At 43.8% G+C, this 27725-nt stretch overlaps 1 protein-coding gene across 2 annotated transcripts in view; it reads right to left on the minus strand.

Moving 5' to 3' along the window:
* FAM184B (family with sequence similarity 184 member B) overlaps positions 1-27725 on the minus strand; it is a 122305-nt gene that overhangs the window by 54906 nt on the left and 39674 nt on the right. For both annotated transcript variants that reach the window (XM_027544136.1, XM_027544135.1), the window contains exons 2-5: positions 3746-4501; positions 2664-2799; positions 984-1123; positions 205-411 (exon numbers count right to left, since the gene is read on the minus strand). In XM_027544136.1, the coding sequence (XP_027399937.1) occupies positions 205-411; positions 984-1123; positions 2664-2799; positions 3746-4501 (1239 nt within the window). The remainder of the gene's footprint in view (positions 1-204; positions 412-983; positions 1124-2663; positions 2800-3745; positions 4502-27725) is intronic.

The raw sequence follows: 27725 nt of genomic DNA on the forward strand, positions 1-27725 counted from the left end.
CTAAGCCCTACTGTCTCATGGTCCTGGAGTGCCCTGTCTCCTCCAGAAGACACTGAACTTCCTTTGGTCAGAGAACTAGCTGAGATCTGTACACAATAGGAGTTCAATAAATGTTTGAGGAAGGAAAGAAGAAACAAACAGGAAAGGAAGGAGGTAGAGGCAAGGAAGAACAAAAGGAACGGTATCTCTGGAATGGAGTCTCACCTTCTGCAGCCTCTTCCTTTCAGCTTCCACCGATGAGCGAACTGACTTGATTTCCACCGTGTGCTTCTTCACCAAGTCTTCTAGGCGCTTCATCAGCTGGTCTTTGAGATGTTTCTTCTCCTCTTCTGTCTGATGTTTGATTTTGCGAAGGTCTTCTTCATATTTTTGCTTCATATATTCCGTCTCAATGCATGCTTCTTTCTTGGTCTATGAAAAGAAAAAGGGCTTGTAAAACTACCAGGGTGGAGAGAACAGGAAATCACCATTTCTCTTTTGTGCAACTTCTACAATGTTGATTACTGATTTTAAAGCATGTATCACAAGGTACAGTAAAATTTATAAGATGATATGTTTGATATTTGTAAGAAACTCCATTTTTATCCACCATCGGAAAAGGACTTTTTGGAGTAATGCATATATTGTCATAGGATCAGGTATTCCAGCCCACACTATAGCGCTTTCTTTAAAAAAAAAAAAAAAAAAAAAGCTTTGTTTTGACTGGGAACATATAGCAGGAATCTTAAGCAAGTTTCCAGTTTCCCAGGAGCTGGTGATAAGGAGTTGGAAGAATTCCTCTACATTCTCAGTCTCCTGGTTCAAATGACATGCAGTTGGCAGGACATTGGCTGGAACTTCACACCTACACATTCACCCTTGAAACTATGGGACCTGTTGCTTCCAAGTAGACCTATCATGGTTCAGGGCTGGCCTCCCTCTGAAGCTTGTTCCAGCAGAGCCCCCTCTGACTGCTGCATCCCCAGGGCTGGGTCAGACACTACCTGTGTATCTGTGCCTCCTTTTGTGCAGGGACATTCCTTGGCAAAGTTCTGGTCCTGCTGAGGATGGAGACTGCAGGCTTCCAAATTATTCTCTTTCCTTAGGACTTCATTCTCTGAAACTCTTTCTGTCTTCATGTCACCTGTAAGCACAAGTTTCAACATCACTGGGAATGCCCTTGGCCTGGGCCTTGTGCCGGAGGCCTCTGCATGTTACCATTCTGCTATTCAACTCCCCTGTGTAATCCCTGCTCCATGGCCTTCTGGCCTCAAGTATGGTCAAGATGGTGATTGTCACCTTTGCCCAAGCAGCATCTTGAGTTCACATAGTTGCCCTGCCCTCCCTTCTAAAACTAGTCATCTTTTACATAGGTTAAAAAATTGAGGATGTTCCTGAACATATGTACATTCAAAGGATTTAAATTTAAAGAGATTTCAAGTATAAGACAAAAATTAAATATGACTAGAATTGCTCTGGAGAAGGCAATGGCACCCCACTCCAGTACTTTTGCCTGGAAAATACCATGGACAGAGGAGCCTGGTAGGCTGCAGTCCATGGGGTCGCTAGAGTCGGACACGACTGAGTGACTTCACTTTCACTTTTCACCTTCATGCACTGGAGAAGGAAATGGCAACCCACTCCAGTGTTCTTGCCTGGAGAATCCCAGGAATAGGGGAGCCTGGGCTGCCATTTATGGGGTCGCACAGAGTCGGACACGACTGAAGCGACTTAGCAGCAGCAGCAGAATTGCTCAGTTTCTTCCCATATTCCCCAAGGTACTTATGCCTTACTTCTAAGACCACCATACCCACTGGTTCCAACTCACACTTTCCAGCCCAAAGTGATTTCTTCTTTCCCAGACATCTTGTTCCTCTGCTGCCTGGGATGCACTCATGATATGAAAGCATGTAAAGTAACAGTCCCATAATCTCCCTGGAGGCAGAGCCTATGTTTTGTGCCCTTGTTATATATCCCAGTGTCAAACTGATCACACTATATTCAAGAACGTTCTGATGAGGGAGCTCAGTGGAAAGCACTTTTTTGTTGCTGTTCAGTTGCTAAGCCATGTCCAACTCTTTGTGACTCCATGGACTGCAGCACATCAGGCTTCCCTGTCCTCCACTATCTCCCTGAGTTTGCTCAAGTTGATGTCCAATGAGTCAGTGATGTTATCTAACCTTATCTCAAAGAAAGCACTTTGGAGTCAGATAACCTATGTATTTTACACTATCACCAGCCAGCTGGCTGGCCTTAAGCTAGCCACATAACTTTTCTCTGGTTCATTTCTTCATCTGTGACATGGGATACTGACAACACCTAACTCACAAAACTATTGGGAACATCCAATATCATCACTGTGTGAAAGACGTTAGAGTATAAAGCGTTGACTAAGTCTAGGGAAAAGCCAGAGCTGAGAAGTTCAGGCACTATGGTGGATTGGATGGAGAACTATCTGGGAGCCAGAGATCCTTCTGCATCATGCCTTTTAGATATCTGACCTGTGGCAGCTGTGGGTGTTGGCTTGCTTATGTCCTGCATGATGGGACTTACCACCAGGCAGGTCAGATCAAAGAGCCCTGCCCTCCATTCTGCTCCCTTAACAGTCTCAAGGCTGCAAGCAGTGCCAAGCCAACCTGGTGGCCAACTTTTGCTCTGTCAGGAAATCAATTGGGGCATCTCACCGGTTTTCTGTGTCACATGACACTCCTGCAACATCAGCTTATCTTTGGCAATGGCCAGCTTCTCCCCAAGTTTTTTTGCCGTGCTTTTCAACTCTGAATTCTCCTGTCGAGCCTCCTTGAGCTGCACATCCAGGTCCTAAACAGAGAGACAGGGTGTCATTTCACTGGTTCTGTGCACACACATCCTATGTACATCAGCTCTGAAAAGTGGGTAAATGCACAGCATGTGCCATTAATCTCTGGAATTCAGCGGCTCAGTGTTCATCAAATCCTGATTCATCCTCTGACTGGCTGTGTGATGTTCAGCAAGTTATTTAATCTTTCTGTGCTGTGCTAAGTCGCTTCAGTCATGTTTGACTCTTTGTGACTATAGATTGTAACCCGCCAGACTCTTCTGTCTTTGGGATTCTCCAGGCAAGAATACTGGAGTGGGTTGCCATGCTCTCCTCCAGGGGATCTTCTGGACCCAGGGATTGAACATGTGTCTCTTATATCTGCTACATTAGCGGGTGGGTTCTTTACCACTAGCCTAGGAAACCTCAGCCTTTCTGTAGTGAGGATTAAATGAGATAAAATGGGACAGAAAATAATGCTCAGGAAATATGAAAGATACTAGCTGCTGTTACTTTTAGAGATGGGCTTCCCATAACTAACTTGTCACTGGTCCAATTTTCCACAAATATAAAGCCTCAAGGATGTTAGGACAGGCAAGTTGTTATGGAGTGAGTAGGGGCTTTGAAATTAGGCTGAACTGAGTTCAAACACTTTTCAGCTGTGTGCCCAGTTACACTCCTCCTTAAGCTTCTCAATTTCAGTTTTACATTTTCATCTGTAAATTGTAAGTCTCTCCATTCTCAAAGGACAGGGATCAAGTCCAGCCTACCATGTGTCTCCTGAACACAGCCCTGGCCTGGCACATAGTAGGTGTTCAATAAATATTTCCTTAATAAATGTGGTTGAACTCAGTGAAGGTAATAATGCTCACTTTGGCAGAAGTCACAGTGCCTGATGAGTGGTAGGTGTTCATATTACCGGCCATGGTTATTCTCACACTTGGGAGGTAGGAAGAGCCCCTGCTTTACCTGAATGCGGTCCTTCAGCTTTTGGGCATACTTCTTCAGGTCACTAATCTTGCGGCCTCTGTGCTCCAGATCCCCTTCCAGCTTCCGGACCTGGGCCTGCAGGGCTGCCTCCTGGGCCTGGAAGTTCTTCCGGAGGTCGGTCTCCTTCTCCTGCCACTGCCACAGGGCCTCACTCACAGACTGCTGCATCGCCTGCCGGACCGCCTCGTTTTCCCGCTCGTACGTGGCCTGTAGCTCCTCGGCCTTCCGCGCGTAGTCCTTGCTCAGCTGCTGGTTCTCCGCTCGCAGCCGCTCCACTTCCAGCAGGACCTCCCGCATCTCGGGGCCGCAGCCCGGCTCGGCCTTGGGCTCGGGACCCTCCTGGGTGAGCCGGTCCCACCGGGGCGCCTCGTGGCCACTCAGGTGCCGGAGCCTCTTCTCATAGTCGGCCTTGAGCTCCAGCATCTCCTTGGAGAGGGTGAGCACCTGCTCGGCGTGCTCGGCCTCCACCCTCAGCTCCCTCTCCTGGGTCTCCAGCCTGCAAGAGGCCGACTGGGCCAGTGCCTCCTGTGTCAGCTGCTTCTGCAGCTCCAGGGCACTCTCCAGTGCCTGGATGCGCTGCCGCAGGGCCTCCTCTTCGCCCACGCGGCCCTGCGCCTGCAGGAGCCTGGCCTCGGTCTCGGCCACCGCCTGCTGCAGCTCCTCCTGGTGGGCCTCGCGCAGTGCCTCCATGCCCGCCTCGGTCTCGTCCTGGCGGGTGTTCAGGGCGTAGATCACCTGCGGGAAAAGTCACAGAGCTGGGTTAGCCGGAGGGGTGTGGGTGTGTGTGAAGGGCCACAGTGACCACAGAGGGCCTTGACCCTGGCAGTGACTCAGGCTGATCCCCAGGAGCTGCACCTGAGAACAGGATTTGACTGAAAGTGATTTATTAGAAATTGTCCCAAGGAGAAACCAATAAGGAGTTCCTTAGGGGCCTCTGGGGAGTGCCATGGGAATCAAGCAAAGGGTCTGAAACACTTAGGGACACAGAACGCACCCCTGAAAACCAAACCAAAACAAAATACAACAAAACACTAGAAAACAGAATTCAGCAATGTATAAAAAGGATTATATACCATGACCAAGTGGGATTTATCCCAGAAGTGCAAAATTGATTTAACATCTGAAAATCAGTTAATGTGAGATATCACATGAATAGCATAAAGGGTGAAACCCACAAGATTGTCTCAACAGACAGAAGAAAACCATTTGACAAAATCCAATCCCTCCTCTTGACAAAAACACTGACTGAACAAGAAAAAGAAGGGAACTCCCTCATCCCAATAAAGGGCATCTATGAAAAACCCACAGCTAACATCGTATTCCCTGGTGAAAAACTGTTCTCTGTAACTTCAGGAACAAGACAGAAACAGGGCTAGGTGCCGAATACACATTTAGGATCTCAGAAAATCCTCATGGCAACCCTGCAAAGTTGGTATCTTTGTCCTCATTCTAAGAATGAACCATTGAGGTTCAGAGAAATTAAGCAACTTTTGCAAGGTCACAAGGGATAAGAAGATTTGACTAACTCGTGCTCACAGCACGGTACTGCACTGCATCTCACTATTCTGCTTGAACTTTCATTCATTGACGCATTTACCCAATATCTCAGATGTGCCATTTTCTGTGCTGAGTACTGGAAATACATGCTGATCAATAAGTCAACTGAAGTTGTGATCTCAAAATTATATTTCAGTGGGAGAGTCAGATAAGATTATGGTGGGTTTTAGTGCACTAAGTGCTATGAAAGTGATCAGCACTAGTTACTAGCGAAGCACAGAGGAATGGTGTAGTAGAAGACTTTCCAGAAAAGGGGAACCTTGCCTCCTCATCCTTGGGGGTGACCAGTTCCCGTTAACATGTCAACCTCTGTATAGGCATGAACAACTGACTTCTTCATGTTGCCTCAGAGCATTTGGTATGAAGTTGAGCACAGGGTAGGTTCATAATAAGTATCTATTATGGTACTGTTGCCAGTCATCAAAGACTCATGCTTTCTCTTTCCACAGAGTTGATGCAGAGAAATAGCCACCAAGCCAAGATCCATTTCCTAGTCCCCGTGCATCTGTACGGGACCACATGACTAGTGATTACAAGTGGAATGTGTCCTGAGGTGGATGTATGTCATCTCAGGTCCAGTGTTGGGGTTAGGGTTAAGAGGAGGGTTAACCAGGAGGCATGTCCTTTCCACAGTCCCTTTTTCCATCTGCCAACTTATTGTGGAGTGCAAGATGGAAAGTGCCTGGGTCCTCAGTGACTGAGTAGAAGGCCACCTGCTCACCAGGAGCGCTGGTATTGATTTCTGCACTAACAAGAAATAAACTATCTAAAGCCTTGACGTTTATTTGTTACAGCAGCTATCATCACTGTGGAAGAACTCACAGGACTCAGCATATAGTCATACTTATGGCTATGATTAATTATAGAGAAAGGATACAAAGCAAAATCAGCAAGTAGAAAACAAGCTTGGCAGTGGTGGGGGTGGCGGGGAGTCTTGAGAAAAACAAGACGAAAGCTTGTAAGAATCCTTCCCAAATGGAGTCACACAGGATTTACTTAATTTCCCTGGCAAGGAGTTGTGACAACACATGTGAAATAGTGCCTACCAAGAAGCTTACTGAAGACTTAGCAAGGTTTTTATTCAGGGCTAGTCAGGTAGACAGGCTTCTCTGGTAGCTCAGCTGGTAAAGAATCCACCTGCAATGCAGGAGACCCCAGTTTGATTACTGGGTGGGGAAGATCCACTGGAGAAGGGATAGGCTACCCACTCCAGTATTCTTGGGCTTCCCTGGTGGCTCAGATGGTAAGAATCTGCCTGCAGTGCGGGAGACATGGGTTCGATCCCTGGGTTGGGGAGATCCACTGGAGGAGGGCATGGCAACCCACTCCAGTATTCTTGCCTGAAGAATCCCCATGGACAGAGGAGACTGGTGGGCTACAATCCATGGGGTTGCAGAGCTGGACACGACTGAGCGACCAAGCACAGCACAGTCAGGTTGATAACTTCTCTTGGGCATTACCAAAATTTCAGACTCCCAGAAGGAAAGTAAGTGCTCACATAAGTCATATTGTTTGCAGACAGTTAAGGCCTGCTGAGATATTCTTATCAGTGTGGGTGGTGGAAACCCTCTGGAAATCCAAGTTCCCAGATGGCAGCCAAGAGCAACTTTGCAAAAAGGCCAGCTAAGGAGAAGCAATCTCAGATGCGCTATGTTAACTTTTCTGCACACCTGATACTCCAACTGATTAAAAAAAAAAAAAAGACTGATTTTTCTCTTCAATGGAGTCAAGCTGTGCCAGGTCAAATCTTAACATAAATTGGGTTTTCTCATGTAAAGAACAAAGCATCCTTGAAAAGGTTATTCCATGAAATAGGGCACTGTGACTACACTGAGGAATAGGATTCCAAAGAGAGATTTGCAGAAGCAGATGCCCTGAATGGGAATACACGTGAAACAGACAAGCACAACAAGTAAAAGACTAGACTGTGGAGTATGCGCTGCCTGAATGTAGATCCTATTTGCCATTGTGTGGATGCCATACAACATATGGATCCAGAAGCTGCTCTCTGTGTGAGCTTGGGTATGCTATATAATCTCGCTGGCTTCCATTTCCTCATTTGTACAATGGGGAGAATGAAGTTCCTGCTTTATGAGTTTCAGTCAGTCGGTCAGTTGCTCAGCCACTCAATCATGTCCGACTTTTTGTGACACCATGGACTGTAGCCCGCCAAGCTCCTCTGTTCATGGAATTTCCCAAGCAAGAATACTGGAGTGGTTGCTATGTCCTGCTCTAGGGGATCTTCTCGACCCATGGATCAAACCTGTGTCTCCTGAATCTCCTGCATTGGCAAGTGGGTTCATTACCACTGTACCACCTGGGAAACCCCTTAATGAGGTTACTGAAGGATTAAATGAGGCAGTGCTCTACTGCACGTTGCATAGTGCCTGGCTTACAAAAAGAACCTATGGGACCTGGCTGTTCTTACCATGGTTGCCCACAGGACACTTTTAGCCTGACGGGGATTTCTGGGGCAGTGGCACTTCTCTTAAGGAAGGCAGTAGAGTAGAACTGGTGGAGGAGGGGTCCTCTGGAGTGAAAGAGACCTAGATTTAACTACCTAGGAGCAGAGGTTACTGGTGGGTCCTGTATCTGTTTTTCTCCTTCGTCCTTAGAAATAGAAACCTTACCTTTCCTATGGGCACAGTGCCACATTTCTCAGCCTCCCTTGTAACTCAGAGCAGCTAAGTGAACAAGCTTTGTCCAGTTGAATATAAACAGAGGTGTCATTATTTCTTCTGGGGTGAACCTCCTATTACCAAGCAGTCATTTCAGATGCTGAAGGGGACACCACAGGCTAAGGTTGGCAAGACAATAAGAGGAGCCAGGGTCTCTAACACAGTGGAAAGCCATGCCAGCCCTGCAGTGATTCCACATGGATTGTACTGGGTTTTCTGTCGTTCACAAACTAATTCTATTTGGTAGACATACTTCTCAACTCTTTTTAAGATTGCTTATGTTATTTCACTTCTTGAAGCCTCAGTTTCTTACCTGTAAGAGAGAGATAACCCAGACCCAGTTTTTTTTTTTTTTTTTTTTGAGGATCAAGTAGTATTACATCTAAATATGTGTTGGCACAAAATAGGTACTTATTAAATGTTTCTTCTTCTTCTTCTTCTTTCTCACACTATGTCCTCAAAAAGAAACATTCCTTGTTTTTGGAAACATAATCTGGCCCACACTCCCACCCCACCCCACCCTCAGCACCTGAAATTGTTGAGTAGATTTTGAATATACCCACCCTTCTGCTCCTGGTGCCTCACAGGCCACTTGGCAACACTTCCTCTGCCACCTGCTCACTTGTGTTCACTCACCACCTTCTTACTCAACTGAAACTTCAAGTAGCTGGCCCAAGTCTCATTTGTGAATCCTTCTCAGGAGGAAGTCAACTTCAGAATCCATCAAGGGACATGAATAATTCAGCAGTCAAGAGCAATACTGAGCAAGTTGCAATGTCTTCCCAAGGGTTTTAGAAATCCACCGCTAATGGTTTGATTTCAGAGACAATGTTTGCAGTGGACCTGTTAAGGTCTTAAAGGTTGAAAATTCCATGGACAGAGGAGCCTGGTGGGTTACTGTTCATGGGGTCACAAAGAGTCAGACATAACTGAGCAACTGAGCATGCACACATGCACGCACTGTAGGTTTAACAAAGCTATAATTAATGAATTCTGAGCATCAGATCCTATGGAAAGTCTCCATTGAGTCTGGCAGCAGGAGTCAGAAGTAAAATGGAAAAGGAAAATAGGAAATAATACTTATCAAGTGCCCTCAGAATATAACCTTCTCTGGGTCAGGTAATAGATACATTATTTGTCAATAAATTTAACAGTTTTACAAAGTGGACATTCTCATACTTCTTATTTTACAGATGAGGAAACTGACATTGGGCGGGGTTAATTTAACATCTAGGGTTTATAAAGCATGGTGCTTAAAAGGAGGCTTTGGATTCTGCTGGACCTGTAGCTCTACCTCTCTCTAACTCTGTAACCTTGAGGGCATTATTGAACTTCTCTGATTCTCTGTCACTTGGGAGAGAAATGCCTATTTCATAGACTTATTTGGAGATTAAAATGACACACTGAACCTAATACCCTTAGCAGCATTCCTAGCACAAAGTAAACATCAAGAAATTCTGTCATTATTTTTACTATTATTGCGAAGTGTACTCGCTCAGTCATGTCCGACTTTTTGCAAACCCATGAACTGTAGCTCGCCAGGTGCTTCTGTCCTTGAAATTCTCCAGGCAAGAATACTGGAGTGGATTGTCATTCCCTTCTCCAGAGGATCTTCCCAACCCAGGGATCAAACCCAGGTCTCCTACATTGCAGGCAGATTCTTTACTGTCTGAGCCACTGGGGAACCCTATTATTATTGCCAAGACAATGCTAAAAATAAATAATAAAATAAATAAAATAATGCTTAAAAATACAGATGCTAGGATTGAAACCCAAATCCTTTTGGATCCCCAAATTAAAAGAAACAGAAAAATAAGTTTGTTTAGAAAAAAACTGGTGATATTCTTTCATTAAGTATTTTTACAGCATTTACTACATGCTCAGCATGGTGCTTCTCATCTGATTGGCAAGTTCTTCCTCATCTCCCATCCTTCAAATAAAAGGGCCCCAGAACTTAGGCCTCAGACTTTCTCTCCGCTACAAAGATTTTCTTGAGATCTCATTCAATCTCATGATTTTATGTACGCTCTTTTGGTTAGTGACTGTCAAATTTATATGTCTAGGCTGGACCTGTCACCTGAATGTCAGATTTATGTCCTGTTGCTTATCAATATCCCCATTACCTAATATGTACCTCAAATTTAATTCTGGAGATTTTTCCTTCAAAACTTGCTCTTTGTACATTAATCCCCATCTTGCTCCATGGCAACCCCTTCTTTCAGCTGCTTAGGTCAAAGTTTGGAGTCTATTAATAAACATGTGAAAGGAAGCTGAACATTACTAATTATTTGGGAAATACAAATCAAAACTGCAATGAAACACCACTTCATGCCCATTAGGATGATCATCATCAAAAAACAAAAAATAAGTGATGAGGATGTGGAGAAATTGCAGCTGTATTGTGAGTGGGAACATAAAATAGTGCAACTGCTATGGAAAATGGTGTGGTGGTTCCTCAAAAAATTAAACACAGAATTACCATGTGATCCAGCTATTCCATTTTGGAATTTCAATTTCAAAATAATTGAAAACGGGAACTTGAATAGATACTTGTACACCCACGTTCACAGCATTATTAACACTAGCCAAAATGTGGAAACAACCCAAGTGCCCGTTGATAGGTAAATGGATAAACAAAATGTGATATATACCTGCAATGATATATTACTCAGCTTTAAGAAGAGAAAGATTCTGACACATGCAACCACATGGATGAACCTTAAAGATATTAAACTAAGTCAGATAAGCCAGTCACAAATGGACAGATATGGTATATGATTCCACTTATATGAGGTACCTAGAGTAGTAAAATTCACAGAGATAGAAAGCAGAAGGCTGTTTGCCAGGGGCTGTAAGAAGAGGGTACTAGGGAGCTAGTGTTTAATGAGTACAGAGTTTTCATTTGGGAAGATGAAAAAGTTCTCGAGACAGACGGTGGTGATGGCTGCACAACAAGGTGAATGTATTTAACATCACTGAACTTTACACTTAAAAATGACAAGTTCTATGTTATTTATATTTTACCAGAATAAAAAGTTTACAGCTATCTGTGTCCCAAATCTGTCTCTGACATTCCAAAGCCATTCCAACATCTAATCCTGAATCTTGCCATTTCTCACCATCCCATCCTACCCTTAATTCGAGTCATGAATACCTCTCACCTGAACCATTACAATGACCTCGACCCTTGTTTCTACTTTGCCATCTAAGGTCTGTTAAAAGTCAGTCAAATCATGTCTCCCCACTGTTCCAAACCTTCTGATGATTAACCACGCAGGACAAGTCAGAGCCTTACAACAGCCAAAAGGAAGGTTACGTGTTCTGGCTTCTCACGACCTTTCTGAGCTCACGTCATCCTCTTCTCTTTCTCACTCCCTTCACTACAACCACATGGGCATCCTTGCCATGCCTCAATCATGCAATCACACTCACTCACTGTATCTCCGTGGATATTGTTGCTTCTTCTGGGACAACTGTTCTCCTTCGGGTTTCTGCTCATTTGCCACCTCATCAGTGAGACCTGCCTTGATTACTCCCCAAATCAGTGCTCTCCCCATACCTCATCCTGCTTTATTTTTCTTCATGTCACCTTTATCTGACATATCATATATTTTACATGTTTTTTTAAAATTTGCTTATTGGTCTTCCTCTTGAGAATAAGTGTTATGTGCAGGTATGTTCTTTTGTCTGTTGTGTCCTCTACTAGATCCCAGAATAGTGCCTGACATGTGGAAAGGCCTCTGTAACTATTTGTTGAATAAATGAAATATTTCTTTATCCTAGCACAGAGGTATCAGATGCAGAGGATTCTTGAGTTGGGTTTGAAAATATGAGCAAGTATCAGCCAAGTGAAGAGAAAGAGGAAGAACATACAGGTGGGGGGAGTGTCAGGACCAAGAAGTAGCACAAAGACATGAAATCGGGGGGACTGGGAGGAGGTATGCAGTGGGAGTCCTCCTGGCCAGAGCCTGGTGAGGGACATTGGCAGGAAAGGGGGAACACCATGACCCAGTGCTAGACAGGTGGGCAGAGGTCAGACACTCAAGAGTCCACCATCCATGTGAAGGAGTTTGGACTTTATCCTGTTTACATAGCAAGCAGCATGTAGTACATAGAATACATAGCATGTAGTCTGCATGTGGTCATGAGACTCCCATACCTTGCCCAGAGATGTGGCAGGTCTAGGGCAGGGAGAAGCCAGGACCTGCCTTTTTAACATCTGGTTGCTCAGGGCCTTGGGCTCTAAAAGCAAATGGGTGCATATTTGAAGGAACTGTGGCTTCTGTGCCATGTAGGAAGCTTTTCTTACAAGATTCTGCCTTTCTGAAACTACAGGGAATAAAACTCTCTGTAATGGTTAATTTTACATGTCAGCCTGACTGGGCCACGAGGGGCTGAGATATCTGGTTAAATATTATTCTGGGTGTGTCTGTGTTTCTAGATGAGGTTAACATTTGAATCTGTCGACTGAGTAAGGCAGACTGCCCTCCCCAGTGTGGGTGGGCCTTCTTCAGTATCCAGTGGAGGCCTGGATAGAACAAAGGCTGGGTTAGAGAAAATTCACTCTCTGACAGCTTGAGATGGAATGCAAGTCTTCTCTTGTCCTCAGATTAGGATTTACACCATTGGTTTCCCTGGTTCTCAGGCCTTTAGATTCGGACTGGATTTGCACCACCAGCACCCAAGGATCTCCAACTTGCAGATGGTATATTTGGGACTTTTAAGTTTCCAAAATCATGTGAGACAATTTCTCATAAGAAGTCTCTTTCTCTCTATATATCCTATTGGTCTTGTCCCTCTGGAGAAGCTTGACTAAGACATTCCCTATTTCATACGTTTGGGGACCACTGCCTTGGCTTCAGTTTGGAGTCCAGATGTGATTGGGGGCAGGGAGAACAGGGGAATGAGTTGGGGTAAAGGCTGGAATTAGAGCAGGGGAAAGGGGTGTGGATCAAGAGCTGCCAATGAGGAACAGTGGCAGGGCCATTGACTCACTAGGTGTGGGATGGGAGAGAGGAAAAAATCCAGAGGATTCTCCAGCTGGCATGACTAGGGGTGTGTCCACGCCATCCCACCTCAGAAGCACAGCATGCCAGAACATGGATAGGGCAAGGGTCATTGACTCATGTCCCTGCACACAAAGGAGCCCCAACTTCCCTGACACAAAGTCAGAAAGAGGACTAGCTAAATCTTAAGAAGGAAGTCCTGCATGTGGGTGCTGAAACTCCTGAGAAGAGCAGAGGTCATGTGGTTGATGTTCCTTCCTTTATGGAAATGGATTAAAACAGGTCCTAAACAAGGCTGGGCACCTGCAGGCAAATGGACTTGGAATGTATTTCTAGATGGAGTCCAAAACACTGATTAAAATCTCACCATTACTGATCAGAGAGCTGTAGGCAATTGGCTGCACATGGCATTGAGCTGTGAGGCATAAGCTTCTGAATAATGGAAGCTCAACTGTCTCCCAAGCCAATTTAGACTGAGACTTAGCTGATAGGTAAGGACAGTCTCTCCAGGATGCTCTTACTGAGAGACTCTCCCTTAATGAGAGCTCCTGCTCTTACTGACGGAGGCCAACACTCACAGATATAAGTCTGTCTGCCTTCCAGGGAGTTTCACCACCTGCATAAGCTGAGGGACCTGCATAAGAAAAGAATTTAAAAAAAAGAGTGGATATATGTATAACCAATTCATTTTGCTGTATACCTGAAACTAATACAATACTGAGAATCAACTATACTCCAATAAAATTTTTTTTAAAAGAAAAGCTTAAAACAAACAATCAAACAAAAAGATGAGGGACCTGGAAAGGATCCATATTTTGAAGCTTGAACGACTGTTTACAGTTTCTTAGAATGCAAAGACTAGGGTTAGTGCCCTTGGTTATTCAACCTAGTCAATAGTTATGCATATGTATTGCAATACTTCTTTTGGGAACAAAATCAATACAAAAAGGTATTTAAAAATCAATACAAAGAAATCTTAATATCTCTCACACGAAATATTTTTAACAGAGAGGTAATCCAAATAAGAGCATCAAAATCTATAACCACAGAAAGAAACAAAATCATGTGAACTTTATAGCAGAAAGAGCAGCTCTTCAAGTTTGCCTGCTTTAGATTACATATTATAAATGTAAATTTATAACAACTTATAAATTATTACAATATTTATAAACTCTGAACGCAGGTTTTCTGTGCACATCTATATGGACACACATATCCATTTGTTCCATACAAACGATACCACACTGAGTGCTAATGTTAGTTTACACAGCACTTTACAGTTCACAAAGCATCTTTACAAGGTAAATCCCACAGAATGAAAAATAAATATATTGAATGTGCATTCTAAAGGGGATTCTTATTTTCTCCACTGTTCTCTGTGTGTGTATGGGATAATCTCTTTAAACATTTTCCAATCCATTTATTGTACCATCTACATAATCCTCAGACAAACAATATGTTTCAAGTGACATAGTCTTGTCCAAATACCACATCAAAACCCACAGATTCATTTACTACATGTGGGTCAGCTTTGCAAATTGTCCTTGCAGTCATGGCTGAATTTCTGTGTTCTGGCAGCACGTGGCATTGAGTACAGCAATGGGGAGTTTTATTCTCAATTTATGGGTGATGGGTGCATGCTGCACAAGTGTTTGCACACCAGAAACAGAAGGGCCACCTTGGGTCAAGTTCCTGCTAGTTTATTTCAACAATCTTTCACAGAGGACCCACTGTGTGCCTGCTGGTTGCCTGGTCCAGTGTTTGGCATCAAACACAATGTTGAGTAAGTAACCAGAGCATCTTTTGTCTCCGACTGGTACTATGGAGAGTATTTTCAGGAGAACAGAGCCCTTGCCAGCCTCCCATGTCAGGGACCCCCCAATGTCAGGACTACATTACTCTAAATTAAAATAAAAAGGATGTAAAAGTGAGGATGCAACATGGTTCCAAAATCAAACACACACATCAACAAAGAAAAAGATCAAGAATGTATTAAAAACATGACCAAGGTTATCTCTGAATGGTAATAGTGAAGGGTATCCACTTTTCTCCTTTATTAGAAGGAAACAAGAGTACAGTGTGTGTGGATAGACACACAGGTAGACTCAGACAGAAAGAGTTGTGCCCTTGTGGTAGTTTGAGTGACTTTTTAAAAAACTTTTTATTTTATATTGGGATATCAGATCAGATCAGATCAGTCGCTCAGTCGTGTCCGACTCTTTGCGACCCCATGAATCGCAGCACGCCAGGCCTCCCTGTCCATCACCAACTCCCGGAGTTCACTCAAACTCACGTCCATAGAGTCAGTGATGCCATCCAGCCATCTCATCCTCTGTTGTCCCCTTCTCCTCTTGCCCCCAATCCCTCCCAGCATCAGAGTCTTTTTCAATGAGTCAACTCTTTGCATGAGGTGGCCAAAGTACTGGAGTTTCAGCTTTAGAATCATTACTTCCAAAGAAATCTCAGGGCTGATCTTCAGAATGGACTGGTTGGATCTCCTTGCAGTCCAAAGGACTCTCAAGAGTCTTCTCCAACACCACAGTTCAAAAGCATCAATTCTTCGGCACTCAGCCTTCTTCACAGTCCAACTCTCACATCCATACATGACCACAGGAAAAACCATAGCCTTGACTGGATGAACCTTTGTTGGCAAAGTAATGTCTCTGCTTTTGAATATGCTATCTAGGTTGGTCATAACTTTCCTTCCAAGGAGTAAGCATCTTTTAATTTCATGGCTGCAGTCACCATCTGCAGTGATTTTGGAGCTCAAAAAAATAAAGTCTGACACTGTTTCCACTGTTTCCCCATCTATTTCCCATGAAGTGATGGATCTGGATGCCATGATCTTTGTTTTCTGAATGTTGAGCTTTAAGCCAACTTTTTCACTCTCCACTTTCACTTTCATCAAGAGGCTTTTGAGTTCCTCTTCACTTTCTGCCATAAGGGTGGTGTCATCTGCATATCTGAGGTTATTGATATTTCTCCTGGCAATCTTGATTCCAGCTTGTGTTTCTTCCAGTCCAGCGTTTCTCATGATGTACTCTGCATATAAGTTAAATAAACAGGGTGACAATATACAGCCTTGACGAACTCCTTTTCCTATTTGGAACCAGTCTGTTGTTCCATGTCCAGTTCTAACTGTTGCTTCCTGACCTGCATACAAATTTCTCAAGAGGCAGATCAGGTGGTCTGGTATTCCCATCTCTTTCAGAATTTTCCACAGTTTATTGTGATCCACACAGTCAAAGGCCAATTAATAATGTTGTGATAGTTTCAGGTTTGTGTAGTCCCCAGTTTTCTATATGAGTGTGCACTTCAATTATTAACATAATCAGAAAAAACTCTTTTTTTTTTTTTTTGGAGGATAAGGCTGTACCATCAAACTGTTCCACATCAGTTAATCCACATGTGTCTAAAACTGAGACACAAGCCCTGGGAGGAGAAACATTCTAACAAGGAAGTGGAGGTGCTGAGGCCTCCCTCCTGGGATCTGAGTTTTGGTGGCACTGCCTCCTCCTGCTGGCCTATTTTGGTCTGAGCAGCTCGGCTGTGGTATATGTGTTGTCTTTTCCATTAAGGACCTTGGTTCCATGAGGGGGAAGTTTAAGGCCGTCTTGTTGCTGCTGTGGATGTAATGAAGTGTGCCCAGTGCTGCCTGAGGCTTCGATCCAGGAGACAGGTAGCCACAGGCCATGCTGGGTGCAGCCACTGTCTGCTTTCAGAAATGCGCTCTTGAACTCAGCCTTGAATAAACCTCTCCTGGAAATAACCACATCAGAATTGTAAGAGCATTTGCCTTTGGTCAAGCTGAAGGCATGCCTGCTCTCCATACTGCCTAAAAATTTCTGGAATCATTTCCTGCAAATCACCTTTATGCGATTACTCTACTTTAGAGCCCTCTTTCATCCCTTGCCTCACTATAGTGTTCTTTCCCAGTCCAAGAACTAACTACATTCCTGCTTAATACTCCTCAGGGGCTCCTCATCACCTACCACAGTGGCTCTCATCCTTTTCCTGCCCCACTGTTCCTGAGGGTAGGACATAGGCTGTGGGGGACTCTCCACTGTGGAGCCTGCTGGCTTCTAGGGACAGAGTCATGACTTACACACAACTTTGTGTCCAGATGCCAAACACCGGACTAGGCAACCAGCAGGCACACAGTGGGTCCTCTGTGAAAGATTGTTGAAATAAGCTAACAGGGACTGTTATACACCACTGTATCCTCACCACCTTGCAGAATCCCTGGTCTAAAGTTCAATAGAGGATAAATGAATGAATAAGTGATGCGAAAAATGAATGAAAAAGTCCGTACGACAAAGGGGGTATACCATTCAGATGTGTTATGTGCTATAGAAATTAAACAGGACTGTCTTGGAAGAAAGCAAGCAATTAATATTCCCATCCAACTGATAAAAAATGCAGTTTTGTGATTTTTACTGCCCCTAAGTGATAAAGTCAGAAAATAGCAAAAGTAATACATATTTAGTGAGCACCTAATATGTGTCAGACCATGAATCCAGAGTTCTTTTCACTAAGTTCAAATCCAATAGCTGTCTGTGCAGTTATACAAACTGGAGGTATCTAAGAAGTTGCCAGGTTGGGTTGTGGTAATAAAATTAAATATATAATCATCTCTGTTTTCACTAATGGTGACAGTCTTCTTTCTCTTAGCTGAATTCCCTTAGCCGGTCTTATAAAGTCTGCCAGTTCTCAGGGGTAGAAAATGTATGTAACACATATTCCTGAAAACTCTTTCTTTGCTATTAAAAAGGAAAGAAAGTTCCAGGAGTTATGGAATAATCCCTTCAGTATGTCTTGACTTGATGCTTCTTGTCCAGTAAAAACATGCGAAATTCCCTTTAAAATCTTTATGTTTTAGCAACCAAATTCTAGAAATGTCCTGATTTACTAATAAGGACTCTTCTAGATAGAAAAACAGAAACCCAGATCCATTAGACTGGGAAAAAGGCAATTTATTGGCTCAGGTTCCTGAAAAACCCAGAGCTAGTGCTAGCTTCAGGTACAGATAGCTCCAGGCTCTTAAATAATGTCATTGAGGCTATCTTTTTCCATCTCACAGTTTTGCTTTTCTCTGAGTTGGCTTTATTCTTGCCAGGTTCTTGGCAAAGTAGCTACAGGTAGCATCAAGATTACATTTTGCCAGCTTAGGACACTCCCAGAAAGAGAGTCCTCTTTATCAACAGTTCCAACAAGAGTCTCAAGTTGACTCTATTCACCTGGGCAGGGTCATGGGTCTAACACTGATTCCTGTGGGCAAAAGAATAGAATACACTAACTGACTAATTTCAGGTCATATGGGATCCAAGAGAATGGTGCTTATCTGCCTTAACCACATGGATGAGGACTGAAGTACGGTTCATGGTCAGCATCTCAAGGAAAATGGAACTATGTTACCAAAAAGAATGGATGCTGTGTCAGCAAGACCAGATGTCCACTACAGCTGATATTTCTGACTCTTCCGAGGAAACTCAATATGGTTCACTGAGCATCAACTTCGGAACTGGAAAAGAAGGAACAAAATATTAGGACTTGGTCCCTAATCTCACAGAAGAGACAAGAGGCAGGTACACACACACTGGTGTATGAAGAACATCTGGATGGAAAGATGGTGCAGAACAAAGACTCTGAGGGATCTTGGAGGAAGCACAGGGCCTTCTGCCAATAGATCTGAGTCCCAAGGCCGAGTTCTGTTCCTCTCAAGCAGTGTGACATTAGGTAAGTCCTCTAATCTCTCTGAGGAAACTGTTTCTTCTCTTAGTAAATGAAATAGACAAATTAAACTGATATTTCCCAGAGGGAATGGACATGAACAAGGGAGTCCAAGGTTGAATAAACTTGAAGTGTGTGCAGCTCTGGTATACGTTTAGCTGTCTTTACCCCAGCAGTTGGTCATCAAGTTTTTTAAAAATTATAATTCCAACTGATGTGCCTCATTATATATTTTGGGATATGCTGGACCAGGAGGTTTTTTATAAAAACTTTTACTTATAAATACAAATAAATAAATAAATTATTGGCTGCGTTGAGTCTTAGTTGTGGCACTCAGAATCTTTGTTGTGGTGGGTGGTCTCAGGAGTTGCAGCGCATGGGCTCAGTTGCCCTGCAGCATGTGGGATCTTCCCAGACCAGAGATGGAACCCATATTCTCTGCACTGGCAGGTAGATTCTCAACCACTGGGCTACCAGTGAAGTCCCTGGGCCAGGAGTTCTTTAGGTTTTGACACTGTGAGTTTAGTGTCAAAAGTACAGGAGAATACATGCTTGGAGGGCTCAGGGTTTGCAGCTCCTTTTATCTCACAGTCAGTGCACACAGGTTTTGCTGGGTAGGAGGACAGGGGACAGTGAGGAAGAATTCTGGGGAGAGAGTTTGGGCCAGATGTGTAGGCATAGGGGGCGAATGCTGTCCTGGACAGCTAAGGGGGAAATGCTGACTTATGACTAGAAAGCATCTCAGCATTCTAGTATAATTATTTCTAGGTGGTGGAACCATAGGGGATTTTAATTATTAAAACTTTTGCTTATTTTCATTTCCTAATTTCCTACAAAGTTTGTATTATTTGGCTAATTAAAATGATCAAAGAAAAGGAGCATCAAAGAATTGATGTTTTTGAATTGTGGTACTGGAAAAGACTCTTGACAGTCCCTTGGACATCAAGGAGATCAAATCAGTCAATCTCAGGAAATCAGTCAATCTCAGGAAATCAGTCCCAAATGTTCATTGAAAGGACTGATGCTGAAGCTGAAGCTCCAATACTTTGGCCACCTGATGTGAAGAACCAACTCATTGGAAAAGACCCCAATGCTGGGAAAGATTGAAGGTGGGAGGATAAGGGGACAACAGAGGATGAGATAGTTGGATGGCATTACCGACTCAATGGACATGAGTTTGAGCAAGCTATGGGAGTTGGTGATGGACAGGAAAGCCTGGCATGCTGCAGTCCATGAGGTTGCAAAGAGTCAGATATGACTGAGTGACTGAACTGAACTGAAAAGGAAAATTTTAAAATATTTTTTTAAATCCCCAAACTATATGAACCAATTAACCACGTGGCTTTTCTACATTCAATATCATACTTGATTAAGAAGAAAAGATTTTCACATGAACGGTAATGTTTAAAGCTTCTTCCTTAGATCCTTGTCATTGGCATTTTTTAATAATCCAAAAAACACATGTAAGGATGACGAGAAAAAGAAACCACCCTCAACTCAACCTCTCATTTATCTCACTTCAGGTGCTCTGGGTCCTGAGAGGATGCTGAACATGCAAAACCATGGGTTCAGCAAACACCATGCTCACCCTGCAGCTGACACTACAAGCAGACTAAATGCAAAGGCAGCAGGTGTCTTTGGGACACACACTCATGCATGGTACTAAATTCATCCTGTGTCAAACAGATATATAGAGTCCTAGAGTGCTCAGTTCAGGTTGGGTGACTGTTCTGACTGGGTTTCCAAAGTCTAGGATGTTGAGAGAGCCAGTTTTAAAAGCATATAAATACATGATGTTGGTGAAGAGCAGTAAGGATGATCCAGATAATACTGATAATTTTAATAGGAATGAATATTTTTTGAAGGTTTACAAGATGCCAACACTGAGGTCATGGCTTTCTATACCTTCCTCTCATCTGATCCTCACAATAATCCCAGCAGGTAAGTTTCAATGTTGCCTGACTATACATATTGTCAAACGAAGGCATGGAATATTAGGTAACATTCTTGAGGTTCTGGGGTTGAAGAACAACCAAACCAACATTGATTCTGTTCCATTCTTATTCTAGAGCCTATGTTCTCAACCACTGTGTAAGCCATTTAAAGAAAATCATAGTGCCAACTAAGTAAAAGGGAACCATAGTTCTGTGATTGATAAGGTGCAGGCTAAGTTGCTACAAAAGACTCCCCAAAACACAGAAGATTAAATAAAGTGGAAATTTATTTTTCTCTTTCTCAAAACAGTCCCTAGGCCAGTGGTGGTTAGAACTGGGGGGAAGGTTCTGGTTTATTACCTCTCAACTCTGCCATCCCCAACCTGCATCAACCTGTAGCTTCCATTATCTGGGCTCAATTTGGGGCCCAGATAGAAGAGGTCCAGGGTGAGCAAACTGTGCTTAGGCTGGGGATAAACTGGAAGATGTATATACCACTTCTCTCAGCGCCCACAGGCCTACTCTTTATCTCAGAGCCACAAGGAAGGTAGGGAGATGAAGTCTCTGGCTGGGCTGCCATGCGCTTAGCTAAAGCATAGCTGGTTGTCTTACTAACCGGAAAAAAGAGAGACAGGCTGTTTCCCCTGTGTTAGTACCTTAGAAAGTTAAAGTCCGATCTTGCCTTTTACCAAATCTACACCGGCTGTGTTATACATACAAATGAGGAGGCCAAGGATCAAAGATTTTAAACAGTTTTCCCAATATCCTTCATCCCATTAGGGCAGAATGGAAACTAGGGCTTGTGTCCTGATTTTCAGTCCAATGCTCTTTTCTCTAAATTGAGTCTTCCCTCAGTTTAAATTGAAAAGGTTACTGTTGAATTTTTAAGTGGTGCAAGATAAATACAATGACCTTTAAAAATGATACCAGATTGTGACACTACTCACATGTTGAACAAAGATTCAAAGGAATCAATAAAATGTCAAAAAGCAAGATGAGTATATTCACAGAATTTTAAGACTGTAAACAAAATACCACCAAGACCATCTTTCTCATTTTATAAATAAGACAACATTGGCCCCAAGAGTCTGCTGATTTCTACATGGTCACACAGTTTGTGTAGAAGAGTCACAAGTGGGCTTTAATCTCTTGATTTTCAGTGTTCCTTTCACTGAATCTCAAAGTCCCTCATGAGAAAGATAATGGGTCTCAGAAGACCCTAAATTTGGAGCCCATGAGACTCCCAGGAAACCCCACTTCTGTCTCCTCAGGTGTTATCTACAGACTCTGTTACTCTCTGATCTAGCTCACATTCAGCTTCAGTTCAACAACTTCCATTTACAGAAGCCCTTCCCTTCATCAGGCATCATGAAGGAGCAGAGCGACCACACTGAAGTCATGAAGACCACACATGAAGGAGCAGAGCGACACACTGAAGCGACACACTGAAGTTTCCTGCCCCAGGAAACTCACAATTTAGCAACAAGTACATAAAAAAACAACCATGAAGTGATGAAAAATGACATTTTGACAGGATATGACTACTTTACTTTCCCAGAAAAATGTAATATCTGACCTACAATCTGTGAAAGACTCTCACCCCTGACCAAAAGTGGTGAGAAGGTATCCTTGGCTGGCTGTTGATAGAACCCCATTCTTCTGACCAAGTGATTAGGACAGGCTGGTCACAGGATCCAAGCCAGGCCAAGCAGGGTGCTTCCAAGGGTTTTATTCAATTGGGGTAGGAAAGAATCTCTCTTGCCTGTTGGGTCTGAGGGTTGGAAGGATGTTAATTCAGAGTGACCTACGCCTTTGTTTTCTATCACATGGAAAAAGCCAGTTAAGTACTGGAAAAGAATGATTCAGTCACAGAGACAAATGCAGAGATATGAGTAGGAGAATGAGTTAAATGTACCCGTCTAGCAACAACAAATATCTAGGTCCTTGTATTGTAATCATCATCATCAACATCCTTAGAATTAACATTTTAAGTGCTTACTCCATGCCAGGAATGGTGCCTATATAAAATGTGGGCACTTGATAACCTCTTTGAATAATGATAATAATAGTAACATTAATAAGGCTATAAAGGCAGTATTATTCTCCTTTTACAGAAAAGTAAACTGAGAAACAAAGAGGTCAAATAATTTGTCCCACAGTTAGTGGGCCGTGAACCCAAATTTGTTTGACTCAATCCTAGTTCTTTCCACAACAACATATAGCCCTGAGCCTGAAAAGCACCGTGCTCTGAATGAAGGCAGGGAGCCTGAATTTCCCATGCAGAACTAGTATTCAAGTACTCACACCATTTGGCTCCAGGCTGGACTGACTCTGGGGATGGCTTCTGGACTCCTGGTGGGTCTCTCCCCAAATTGACATCCCTTCCTTGACACCTTGGGTGGAAGTCCTCCCCTCCAGACAGAGAAATCTCAAATTCTCTCCACCAGCACCCCAGGGTGAATATCAGATTCTGTCTCCACAGTCCCCACCTCTGTTCAGAGTAGAAGACCACCATTTCTGACACCAACACATTTCCACAGTGTTCATAAATCTGACAGGTTGTCCTCACTGAGATCTCATTATGTGCCAGGCACCCTTCAAGGTTCCTGGGATGTATCAGGGGATATGACATATAAAGATTGCTGCCTTCTTGGAGTTGGATTCTAGTAGCAGGGCGAGGGAGGAGGGGGCAGAGAGATCAACAATAAACAATAGATATAATAAATGAGTTCATTATGGTTAGTTAGAAGGTTGTAAGTACAACGGAAAATGAAAAAGCAGACCAGGAAAGGGAGATGAGGAGTATAGGGACAGAGGGTACCATTGTTTGAAATAAGACAGTTCAGGTTGGCCTAATTGAGAAGGTGGCATTTGAGCAAAGACAAAAAGGAGGTGGGAGGTTAGCCAGGCAGACATCTGGGTGAAGGGTTCTAGACCAAAGCGAGGGTCCTGAGGCCAGTGGGGTTGAGTGGAGTGAGCAAGGGGCAGTAACAGAAGTTAGTCTGGGGAGGCCTGGGTTGCAGAGTCAAGGACTTTGGCTTTTACCCAGGGATGAGAGCCACTGGTAGGTGTGAGCAGGAAAGAAGCCTGACTTAAAGAGGATCATTCTGGCTTCTGGGTTGTGAATCAGCTGTGGGAGGACCAGGGTGACAGCAGGGAGACAATTAGGAGGTAATCATCTTGGGGAAGGTAATGCAGGCATCTCAACATGGTGTGTCCCACAGCGAACTCATCCCCTTCCCCTTGCTACCTCCCATCCAGACCTCCCCTGGATGCCACAATGCAGTCCTCTTCAGTTGGGAACCCAGGAGTCCTCTTTGGCCCTTTTCTCTTCCTCCAGGACATGAAGACTGGACAGCCCGATCTCCAGGAAGTCTTCATGTCCATCCCTCCTTGTGCTGGGCTTCCTACTCTCAGCCGCCAGGTCCTCATTATCCCAGCTCTGTCTTCCTGCTGCCCAGCTCCCTGCCCTCCAGGAGTCAATAAACTGAATACAGCTTCTTCCCACACTACCCGATGGGACTCCTCATAGCCCCCTGGATAAAATTATGCTCCTTGGCATGACATTCAAGGCTCAGAACAATCCAGTATCAAATCCTGCCACCACCCCTGAGGACCACAAGCTCCAGTGACAACTGGGTTACACACTGTTCCCTGCACAAGCCACACACTTGCAAAACTTTCTGGTTTTGTTCAAGCTCCTCCATCTGGCTGGCACGCCTTTCCTGCCATGCTCTCCCTGGTGAAATTCTCCTCAACACGAAGCTCTAGATCCAATGTCATCTGCCTTCCAAGAGCTCCTCCAGGGCCACTGCGGGGAATTCATTCATTCAAGAAATATGTACTGAGTCCCGAGGCACTAAGGTGATGCTGTGAGTTATCCTCGCCTAATAGTTCTCTTGAATGAAATGTTCCCTTGGTATCTCTAATTTTCTTGAAGAGATCTCTAGTCTTTCCCATTCTGTTGTTTTCCTCTATTTCTTTGCATTGATCACTGAGGAAGGCTTTCTTATCTCTCCTTGCTATTCTTTGGAACTCTGCATTCAGATGTTTATATCTTTCCTTTTCTCCTTTGTTTTTTGCTTCTCTTCTTTTCACAGCTATTTGTAAGGCCTCCCCAGACAGCCATTTTGCTTTTTTGCATTTCTTTTCCATGGGGATGGTCTTGATCCCTGTCTCCTATACAATGTCACGAACCTCCGTCCATAGTTCATCAGGCACTCTACCTATCAGATCTAGTCCCTTAAATCTATTTCTTACTTCTACTGTATAATCATAAGGGATTTGATTTAGGTCATACCTGAATGGTCTAGTGGTTTTCCCTACTTTCTTCAATTTAAGTCTGAATTTGGCAATAAGGAACTCCTGATCTGAGCCACAGTCAGCTCCCGGTCTTGTTTTTGTTGACTGTATAGAGTTTCTCCATCTTTGGCTGCAAAGAATATAATCAATCTGATTTCGGGGTTGACTATCTGGTGATGTACATGTGTAGAGTCTTCTCTTGTGTTGTTGGAAGAGGGTGTTTGTTATGACCAGTGCATTTTCTTGGCAAAACTCTATTAGCCTTTGCCCTGCTTCATTCTGTATTCCAAGGCCAAATTTGCCTGTTACTCCAGGTGTTTCTTGACTTCCTACTTTTGCATTGCAGTCCCCTATAATGAAATGGACTCCTTTTGGGGTGTTATCTAAAAGGTCTTGTAGGTCTTCATAGAACTGTTCAACTTCAGCTTCTTCAGCATTACTGGTAGGGGCATGGACTTGGATTACTGTGATATTGAATGGTTTGCCTTGGAAACGAACAGAGATCATTCTGTCATTTTTGAAATTGCATCCAAGTACTGCATTTCGGACTCTTTTGTTGACCATGATGGCTACTCCATTTCTTCTAAGGGATTCCTGCCTGCAGTAGTAGATATAATGGTCATCTGAGTTAAATTCACCCATTCCGGTCCATTTTAGTTCACTGATTCCTAGAATGCCAAGAAATATCAATAACCTCAGATATGCAGATGACACCACCCTTACGGAAGAAAGTGAAAAGGAACTAAAAAGCCTCTTGATAAAAGTGAAAGTGGAGAATGCAAAAGTTCGCTTAAAGCTCAACATTCAGAAAACGAAGATCATGGCATCTGGTCCCATCACTTCATGGGAAATAGATGGGGAAACAGTGGAAACAGTGTCAGACTTTATTTTTGGGGCTCCAAAATCACTGCAGATGGTGATTGCAGCCATGAAATTAAAAGACGCTTACTCCTTGGAAGAAAAGTTATGACCAACCTAGACAGCATATTGAAAAGCAGAGACATTACTTTGCCAACAAAGGTCCGTCTAGTCAAGGCTATGGTTTTTCCAGTAGTCATGTATGGATGTGAGAGTTGGACTGTGAAGAAAGCTGAGCGCCAAAAAATTGATGCTTTTGAACTGTGGTGTTGGAGAAGACTCTTGAGAGTCCCGTGGACTGCAAGGGGATCCAACCAGTCCACTCTAAAGGAGATCAGCCCTGGGTGTTCTTTGGAAGGAATGATGCTGAGGCTGAAACTCCAGTACTTTGGCCACCTCATGCGAAGAGTTGACCTATTGGAAAAGACCCTGATGCTGGGAGGGATTGGGGGCAGGAGTAAGAGGGGACGACAGAGGATGAGATGGCTGGATGGCATCACTGACTTGATGGACGTGAGTTTGAGTGAACTCCGGGAGATGGTGATGGACAGGGAGGCCTGGCGTGCTGCGATTCATGGGGTCGCAAAGAGTTGGACAGGACTGAGCAACTGAACTGAACTGAACTGAATAGTTCTCTTCCGGTATGAAGAGAGAAAAGAGATACAGATTTTAAAATTTACAGTCCTTTCTTTTCCTTCCTTCTCTGTTCCCCCATAGGATCTGTCCATGTGGATGGGGAGTCCCTTAGCATCGAGCCCTTTCTTATAGAGCACAGGAGTTAAGTATGTGGACACCAGGGCCGAACTACCTAAGTTCATGGCCTGGATCCACTACCTAAGAGCTGTGTGACTTTGGGGAAGTTACTCAACCTTAGCATTCCACACTACGTTCTGTATCAGAGACCACTATTTGTACTAGGAAATGCAGTCTCCTGCATGTAGTCTTTCAGCCACTGCTAGGCCACATAAGAGTGGGCCTATTGGCCTGGAACCCTCCCTTACCTAGAGATAAGGAATCCACACAGCCTGCATGGGCTTATCAGCTTGTGCAGGAATATCTTGGCCTGTCTCAGGCTCAGCGTGTACTCCTTTGTTCTGGGGAGGTATGTAGGTCAATGGCCCTGAGGCATGAGCCCGGATTTCAGTATTTCAGACTCCTGAAGCGTGTAGGAGGGGTCCTTCTGCTACAGCACAATCACCCTGGGTCGTTGCATGGGCATCTGCCAGCAGAGGAACTAGTATGCACCGCTGGCACTGATCTTTCTCTTTCTTCTCAATGTGAGTAAAGGGTTGATTCATTCGATGCTTGACAATGTTGTGTTTTCCTTGGCAACTCAGACACCAAGATGCTATGGGAAGAAGCATTTGGACTTCTACTCCCTGTGGGTGGCACAGGGATGATCTCTGCTATTCCTCCATGTAGTAATAATCGGGGTCCTCCCTGAGCATTGATAACCAGAGCATGGTGTCCTGCTTGACAATTTGTTGATCCCAAGAATCTTAATTTTTAGCTGATATCCTGCTAATTTACTCTATTTTCCAGACCCTTGTGCAGTTGTTTGTGGCCACATGGCTAAGTGGTACTTAATGAAATGTTAGAAATAGTATTATGTAGGTTTCCAGAAAGCCTCCTTAAATGTGAGGGGCTGCACATATCTTTGTCCTTCTTCTCCCAGCAGCGTGGAAAAGGATTGTCATGGCTGGAGCTCCAGCAGTCATCTTGGACCAGAAGTTGATGTTGAGGAAAAAACTTTGCAGCTGGCAAGGCAGAGTGGAAAGATACAAAAGCCTGACTTGAGACAGCATGACTCTTCCATCCCAACCTGTGACTTTGTACCTCTGGTTCTTTTCTATGTAAGGGAGGGAAAACTTCTCATTTGTTTGGATTTTTCTGT

This window comes from Bos indicus x Bos taurus, chromosome 6, assembly GCF_003369695.1.
Source record: "Bos indicus x Bos taurus breed Angus x Brahman F1 hybrid chromosome 6, Bos_hybrid_MaternalHap_v2.0, whole genome shotgun sequence".
Taxonomy (NCBI): Eukaryota; Metazoa; Chordata; class Mammalia; order Artiodactyla; family Bovidae; genus Bos; species Bos indicus x Bos taurus.